At 38.5% G+C, this 8,750-nt stretch overlaps 1 protein-coding gene across 2 annotated transcripts; it reads left to right on the top strand.

Annotated features, from left to right (window-relative positions):
* The first annotated feature begins 4,033 nt into the window (after positions 1-4,033).
* Positions 4,034-6,795, top strand: LOC135714394 (keratin, type I cytoskeletal 9-like). 2 transcript variants are annotated; one of them, XM_065237741.1, is made up of 2 exons: positions 4,034-4,143; positions 4,882-6,795. In XM_065237741.1, the coding sequence occupies exon 2, from the start codon at positions 5,735-5,737 to the stop codon at positions 6,503-6,505; it is 771 nt and encodes a 256-aa protein (XP_065093813.1). In that variant the 5' UTR covers positions 4,034-4,143; positions 4,882-5,734; the 3' UTR covers positions 6,506-6,795. The 2 variants fall into 2 exon arrangements, with proteins under 2 accessions (XP_065093813.1, XP_065093812.1); XM_065237740.1 differs by having other exon boundaries at positions 4,034-4,525.
* The last annotated feature ends 1,955 nt before the right edge of the window (positions 6,796-8,750 follow it).

Raw genomic sequence — 8,750 nt, 5'->3', positions numbered from 1 at the left:
GTATAGTAATTTATTTGATAAGGCTCAACCGAATTAACTTAACAGAGCCGAGGATTCATGGTCACTATACAATACATCTTAAAGCTATAGTCAAAAGGTACAACACAATAAACACTTTATCTTCCGCTATCCAAAAAGCCTCCTCCATCAGAACTGGAGCCGCTTCCAGTAGTTTCATTGTATGGCAAATTGTTGTACGCCAACGAGGGTCAGAGCGCGTCCATTGCAACAATGGACGCAAAACGTGGTCAGCACTCACACACTCATCACGAAACGGTTGCTTTCCAAAGTCGACGACGCATCGACCGAAAGAACTGCTGATGAAGAACAATGAGGAGGACCACACAATGGTTGCTGCCGAGTAAACAGACGATCGCGTAGCACACATCGAGAGTGGCCTGCTTTTGTCGACAGCCGAGTGAACACTGACAAAGGTACGTATGGAAAGGTGAATAAATTTAGAAGTCTTTTTTGACAGAAATTTTTCATTTTTAAAACACAGGTTGTGCTTAGTAGGACGGAAATTAGATCAAAAACACTATTTAATTTTTTTTTAGACAAACGTACACCCTATTGTTTTGCTGCCATTCAACAGACATTTATCAAACATTAACGATGATGTTGTGTAGTGCTTTTTTGAAAAATGGAAGCAAATTTGAGTATAGTCACTATTTTCATAGTCTGGTGGAGACAATGACGAGAGCCAATGTGATCTGTTATTTGCGGGAGCCCACTTCCGCGATCTCCCGTTTCGTTTTTGTGGATTTTAAAGTGGTGCCCATACACGCAAAACAAATGGCATGAACATCGAATGAAAGAGTCGGTTCCTTACATCCACAGTATGTTTTCTTGCAACAAATAGAATGGCAGCTCTTACAATACAAGCAAGCTTTTCTAGAATTGATATTTTGGTACAAAACCATCACGAGATGATTTTCTAGTCGCAGTGAAACATAATTCACATTCACATTAACCAAGTGCACAAATTGTTTGTGGTACAAGTACGAGTGATGTAGGCGTTTATTACAATGAACACAGAATACACGAACATTTTTTGGTATTTTATTTATCTGCTTTTTGCTATTATGTACATCATTATTTGATACATCATCATTAATTACATTGATGAATATTACAGTCTTTCTGCTGTGTAAGATCCGTTTGATAAACGTTATTGGCATTTTATAAAAGGTACAAACATTTCAAGTGAACGACATGGAATTGAACCCATGACCATCTGCTCACTGACTAGGTACTGCGCACTGAATTACCAAACCAACCCGTAATGGAATAGTACTCCTTTCCTTTATTTACCGTCATTCTCCGTTCAGCTACAGCCATCACGGCCATCTTGAAAAACGTCTTTATGATGCACATTTCCAAATCTTATCTGATAAGGTACGGGATTGTAATGATAAAATGCTTTGAATTCTCATTAATTTTTTTATTATTTTTTTCGATGATTGTACAAAGAGAGACAACGTTTTGATGGCCTAAACTGCCACTATCGCAAGTCGGTCTTATTTGCGTTTTTGTCAAAACTGAGTTCATTAGTGGAAATGGTAACTAATGACCTATATTTTAATAATACTGGATGAGCACAGCAACTTTGTTCTGAGAAAGTTTGGAAAACAGCCAAACTGGTTGTCCTATCACATAAAAAGTAATGGTACAAAGCAAACTTAAAACGCGTTTTTCTCGGTTTGCTTATTTGTGCTATGGGACAAACTTGCCATGAGCGGCAGTATATATCTCGCACAACGAGAGTTGCCAGCAGCAAGTAAAAGGAATCACACGAACACATTCATATTTATTCACTACGCAGGGATAATCGCCATAGAAATGCGGACGCTGCTTAAATTGACGAGACTTCATAAATTCCCCTATCTTATTTGTTCTTATAAGTTTTCCGTAAAACAATCAAAATGGTAAAGAATTCATTTGATCAGTTTTCTGGGCTGCATCCAGGGAAAAACCCCGTTTATAAATTAACAATAATTTCACCACACACACTTAGATTATTTTACTGGAGTCAGTAAATTTAATTGGGTTTTTAAATTGCAGAAAAAATGTTGAAACTTCAAGTGAAAAATTTGGACTGATTAAAAGCTGAATAAGCCATTTTTATAACTCAAGAAGCATAATTTTGCCTGAATTCAGCATTCAATGTTTTATTTTATTTTATTTGTCGTCAAACAGTGTAAACCGTTTTACAATAGTTGCCTTAAGTGCTATTTTTATAGTTTGTTGGGTTGCTAATAAATCAACAAAATGTACTTATTTTATTTAGTATTATCAAATGGTGTCAACAGAACCCAGCCTGTAAAAGTTCAGGGTTAATATTTAAATGTGTGATTTTTTTACAGATTGTTAAAATAAAATAAAAAAAAAACAGTTCCGAAATTCAAAAATGTCAGGCTTACTAAAAGCAGAATTAATGTGCATGGAATCAACGAACAAAACTGCTGAACATTTTATAATGGCGAAATCGGGAAACGTTGATTATACCTCTTGAAATGACTATAATATTACGATAAATGCCGAGGAAAACCCATGCATTTGAAACTGTAAGTCTTGGTTTCAAATTTTTCTTAAAATGTTGGAATTGTTGAAAAATAAAGCACCCCAAATAGTTTGGTAAGACTCAAGGTTAAAATATTCTTCTACTCGACAACAACCCTCAATTCAGTGACCGTAAAAGTAAAACATTATTCCAATGAACAAAGCTCAGCGGCTATATTCCATCCGACCATTTTATTGTCAGACGCTTGCCAGGATACCTTCACTCAACAAAGAAACAGCATGGTGAACAACAAATTCAAGTAACTTACTGTTTTGTATCCTCTCTCTTCCTATACGTTTCTGATTCATCACACGATTTCCTTGGAACTTGCGGCCTTAAATCTACCATTGAAATTTCTTCTCTCCATTGCATTCGTATTTCAACCATTCACGGTCTTCATGCTAGACGATCATTCTTCTTCTAAGCGCTAAACAAATTTCGTGATTTTCACTTTCGCATGCATTCGGTAAACAGAAACTTCGGAAAATACTAGAGCAAGGAAGTGAATATGTTTTTGTCTTCTTTTTCTCGTGATGGGTATTTGGGTTTTATAAAAACAATGTGACTTAATTTGTACCGTGCTTAATTTTCCATACGCTCACACAAACATAATGTTGTCGTCATCGATGTGATTACACGCTACATAACCATACAGCAGAACAGCTATTAAGACAGCTTTTATGTATAGAGGCATGTAAGGCTGCAACACAGAGCTCGCCAGCAGCTTATGTACATAGGGGAAACACAATATATTGATCCACTGACAAAACTTGTAGGTGCGGATCACTATTTTCCACAGCTTGAATCGGAATTTTTCGAATGCAATTTTCACACCTTAACAGAACTTTTCCACGGCTTTAAGCAACTTCAAACGAAAGCAGAACACTTTAGTTACACTTTGCGACAAGGATTGCCCAGTTTGGAATAGAATAAATAGCCATTTTTTGAAAAAATGTCGACGAAAGCGAACGACCATTACCTCTCTTTGTGTTTTCTGCGAACTGAATGAATGACAGATGTAATTTTCATTTTCATCAATAAATTGCAAAGCTCTCGCTGCTCCATGTACGGGTTTGGTGGGGCGCGAGCGAGCTTTTTCGCCCGTTCATACGCCCATCGTCTAACGCCTGCTAACGCCTGCCGTAACAAGATGTTGGTGAGTATATCCCATTGAAGATATTGAATTGTACAGTTGTAGCATAGCATTAACGGTCGATAATTGGCGTTTAGTAGGTTAATTTGATTCATACATTTTCGTGGATTGTTAATTGCTAATTAAGTAAATCTAAAAAGCTAACAGGAGTGACTGGAAATCCAAATCAAACGTTATCATTTATACCACTTATGCACCATCTGGTGTTGAAATTTACTCACCAACTCGAATCGGGCAATCCCAAGCAGTAGGTAGACGAAAAACAGATCCCCACCAGCAGAACGGGTCGATTGAGCTCGTCCGTTCACAACCTTGCCAGTTGCAAGAAGAGAGTCAATGTGAACAGATCACAGTAACGAGAGCGAGAGTGGAGAGATCGTGAGGCCTCCCTCGTCCAGTTCAGTAGGAAAAGATTGGAAAAGAGTCAGTGAGTGTCTAGGAGATCTAGTGAAAACCGTGAATTTGGAAATATTTTAGAAAGTTTGCTTGTTGTTGGTCTGGTAAACGATTTTTTAAATGCATCTCGAGGAGTCACGTCTAAGAAAAAGTCTTAACTCCATAAGTGTAGTTTTTAACATCTCAACATTAGAGGCGAAAAACAGTAATTCTAGAAGTTCTGATTGTGTTAAAATTGAATGTGATTGACGAAGAGGAGATAAAATAGTAATATCTACGTAATTTGATGTTCAAATTAAAACAAAATTGGAAAATCCAGTCAGAGCGAGTGCGATAGCCCGAAGCGCAAAAGGAAAACGCCATTCTGATCTTGTCGTTTCAGTGCATGTTTCTTTGCTCGCATTTTTTGAAAGGTAATTCCAAATTTTTTTTGCGTTTTCCCTTGAATTGAGCAATAGCTTTGAAAGCTATTCTAAAATTTGAAAACGGAGGCTACTTGTTTGTAGAAAATCGTTCAGCAGCGTGGACGCCATCTTGTTTCTTTTACGTCACCATATCGCTGCTAAATTCGAACACACCAGGGGGTTCGTGAAACAACGTAGATGGTTTAACATGGACGGTAGACTATCCCCTCCGAGCAAAACATGCCAGCAGCTCACGCACACCAACGTAGATTCGAACGTTTTTTTTTTTTCACTGTAGCCTTCAATCAAACCTCAATATACAAAACGAGTTTAACGTTGTTTTTTTATTCCTTTCGTCTTTCTAGAGCGCGACAACGGCCCCCTCACAAATACACACGCACTTGCTACGAGTTTTGAAAGTGTTTCCTACAGATTTTGCATCACGTAAATTTGTGCTGTGGAAACAGTGGACAAACCTGCGGAGAAGAACGCTTAGTGTAACCTATACTGTTGACGCACACAAGTCACGATCCCGCGCGGATTTGCACACATGTACATATATAGATGTGAGCAGTGTGTTGGCGAGAACAAAGAAACAGACCTTTAGCGTCAATATAACAGGGAAGACGATTGTGTTCTTGGATAGCTGCAGTGCTCAAGGGAGGTATTTACCGATTCCATACAATTTCTGTGATAGGGTTTCCTGCACCAGTGCAAAGGAAGCCTCTGTGGAAAGTATTTGTGAAAAGTTGAATATCCATCCCTGAAGTTGAAAGTGAAAGGTACCAGAAGAGACACTGTGACGAGAGATCTACTGGTGTTTGCTTGGAGCGAAAGAAAAATAAATACGTGAAACACTTCAAGGCGAACAACGAAGTTGAAGTGTTAATCAGTGAAGCCAAGTGGAACGAAAACCACGTATAAATTCGTGTATCTGCACTCGGTTATGTTGTGTATCCTGCATTTTCTTTTAGTATCGAGATATTTTTATAATAAAACAATATCAAAACGAGAAAAATTGCACTAAAAGGAAACAGTTATCATCAACTGAAGCAGTATAATTGAAGAATACAAAGTAAATATAGTTTATATTTAACAAATTAATGATAAAGTGTGATAATAGTTTTAAACAAGGATTCGTACCCGTAAACATTTGACTGATACGTCAGAGTGAGTGTTCAGAGCTGAGGAAAAACGGGAGAAAAGTGAAAGTCCAAGATGACGAACTCGCACAACCGGAATGGCAGAAACGGCAGTTATGCTGAACGGTACTTCAACAATCACAGTCCACAGCAGCTGAGTGGTGGTGGTGGTGGTAGCGGTGGTAAGCGAAACAATTCTGCTAACAGTACCGGAGGCAATGGAGGTCGGGGACAAAAGTCACCGAGCTCGACCTACTTCAGGAGTATTTCAACATCGAATGCTATACCGATAGTGCAACAGTCCACGTCGCCAGTCAGCAGTAAAGGTGGAAGCTACTACAGCTCCAGCTCGCCAAGTGGACGGCATCATAGCTTTAATGGTCAACGATCAAGTCCAGGTGGTGGTGGTGGTGGTGGTGGTGTTGGTGGCACAAATTTCAACAATTCGACCGGATCGTATCCCGGTACGCTTTCTGGTTCGCCACCAAATTTTTCCCATTTTGCTGGTAGCAAGTGCTACGACGCACCAGCACCCACCGCTTTACCAAAACCACCAGTTCACTGGACGTCTTCGTCGTCTACTTCATCCAATATCACGATATCATCAGCTTTAAACACTTCGAAATCATCCATCAACAAGCCAACCTCAGCATCCGTCGTCAATGCTAGAAATGCCTACAACAGTAAGGCTCCGTCGGCAGTTTCCTCAAATGCAATGTCATCGTCTAGGCTCAAGGTAAAATCTGCTGTGAAACCAGCAATGTCCTGTGCTGCGGCTGCGGCCAAAGCCAATCGTAGGGTTGATTTCACGCACAACCTCAAAATGGTACTCAATGTGCAAGCTTAAACGGAACGTGCATTCAATCTGCCGAACCATTGCGTTTTGTGCTGCCAAGATCACATCATCCGATCCCATCAAATATGCGTCGTCGTACCAAAATTCACCACATAAAAAGCTACAATGACTATTGCGTTGTATATGAAGGATAGATCTTTCTCAATCAATCAATCAGTCTCCATCAGAGTCAGCATATATTTTTGCTCTTTCAAATCATACCACCTATTAGAAGAAAATCAAACTTGTATACCAATCGCAAAAAAAAAACAAACTTCATACAGACCAACGATCGCAAGCAGTCACGAACCTGAATGGGACGACTACAGTGAGTGAAAACTTATGAACTAAACTCTGATTATCAAATCTAGTTTATGTATAACCTTTTTTAAATGTTTTATTTTTAATTTGAAGCGTGACATTTTCTGGTCAATTCATCGGCCATTGCAAATTAGTATCCTAAATTTATTATTTTTTGTAAGCCTCATTTTCCGGCATTGCTACGATTGCACTGAAGGGATCCGTAGTGGACAAACATATTCATTCCATTCCAAGCAAAAATAAGTATTTTTCAAGACTTTCATACAATCAAGCACTCGATTCGTCAATCAAAAAAAAAATCCAAATTTGAGTTTCATTTCATCACACTTTCTCGTATTGTAGTAAGAAGATCAGGATAGTGAGCAACGGTCCTAGCCCTGAGTCGACCGTCGCAATGCCACAAAATGTTGCAGGAAAATTGTTACTTTTGCATTATTCATATAGTCATTTTCATTGTTTTCAATTTAATATATATGTGTACGAAGCCTCACTGAGTATAAGGAAAATGGATTGAGGTTCGTTTCTTAAAGAGGCGATGACTAATTAAAATACAAACAGTTAGAATGTACGATATCTCAAAGACCAAAAACGCGCTGTCGAAGCTATCGAAGATTTATTTTTCAAAACAAAACTCCAGCTCATGTGCAATTTGAGAGGAACACGATACGTAGCCTATTGGTTTGCTGAAAACATTCAATTTGGATTATATTTTAAAACTTGGTGTGATGATGTTAGAAATTCACTATTCGGTTCCAGAAACCGAATGTTGAATTTGTCAAATCATCGCATATTTCACACTTCATTCCGCATTTGGCATGGAATCGTGCACAACACATTGACATAGAACACACACAAAATGCGAAAAACTTACAACCACTCTCTCTAATTGCACATTGTGATTGAGTTTTCATCGATAGGGCAACCATGCGTGAATTCGTAAACTGCGCAGTTTACTTTGAAGCAACGGAGAAAAGGATACACGGAGAAAAATAACAAATACAGTACAAAATCGAACTATTAAATGTATGTTTTACAATAATAACCAGCAAAGCAAATCAAACATTGACGGATAAAACAAACAAGAAAACAAAAAATACGTGTTAGAGAAACAACACACCAATATGAGACAGTTAGGCAAAGAGGGTAATCGACAAGAGTTGCAAGAAACGATGATTAGCGAAATCGAGAATTGGAGAGAATGAACAAGTGTGTGTGACAATATATAAACAAAACGAGAATCGAAAGACTTATCACTACTGATAACAAACAACTTCAAAACATTGGAAGCTTACGATGAGGGTTAGTCGAAAGTTCGTCGACGATGTTGACATACACGTGGACAAGCTTTCACGTTTACTCGGCCGAAGCTGGACTCCGATTTGCAGGAGAGATAGTTTGCCGGCAACACACATCAATGCGACATCGGGCCATCTCTCAGGGGGCGGAGTTTAAAAACTTTGCCAACAAAAGATGATTTTCTTCGGTTGAATCCTTATTTTCACACTGTTTACGTGCATTTAACAATTCCTACCTTAGTTGACCATTTTGGAGGAGTTAATCTCTTGTAAATAGCACAGTTTAAAAACCCGTAATATGGTAGAAGAGAGTGTGCCTTCTAGTAACTTTTACAAACGGAGAGTAGACGAAAAACCCTACATCAAGCGCAGATAATTAAGATTTGTGAATGACAAGACAACTCCGCCCTTGAATTTTTAAAAACAGGACATCACTACTTAGCTGGAGGTCATCAGCTATCAATGATAAGGAACACCAGTCGACTGGTGGCCACCAAATTGGTGATGGAAGGAATTTTATTTTCTTATTTTACTTTTACTGACAGCAATTTTTGGTGCATACAAATTCATTCTTGATCGCAACATTTCGAAATTGTCAGGAATTGATTCCAAATTGCAGCAAATCTAAAACAGAATAGTCT

This window comes from Ochlerotatus camptorhynchus, unplaced genomic scaffold (genome assembly GCF_037179485.1).
Source record: "Ochlerotatus camptorhynchus isolate MF236.1 unplaced genomic scaffold, CSIRO-AGI_Acam_v1.1 ptg000640l, whole genome shotgun sequence".
In the NCBI taxonomy this organism is placed as follows: Eukaryota; Metazoa; Arthropoda; class Insecta; order Diptera; family Culicidae; genus Ochlerotatus; species Ochlerotatus camptorhynchus.
Note: the sequence above shows the minus strand (reverse complement) of the source record. Positions and strands in the feature narration are given on the sequence as shown.

Coding starts and splice junctions, on each gene's coding strand:
- LOC135714394 (XM_065237741.1), top strand. CDS start 5,735: ATGACGAACTCGCACAACCGGAATGGCAGAAACGGCAGTTATGCTGAA.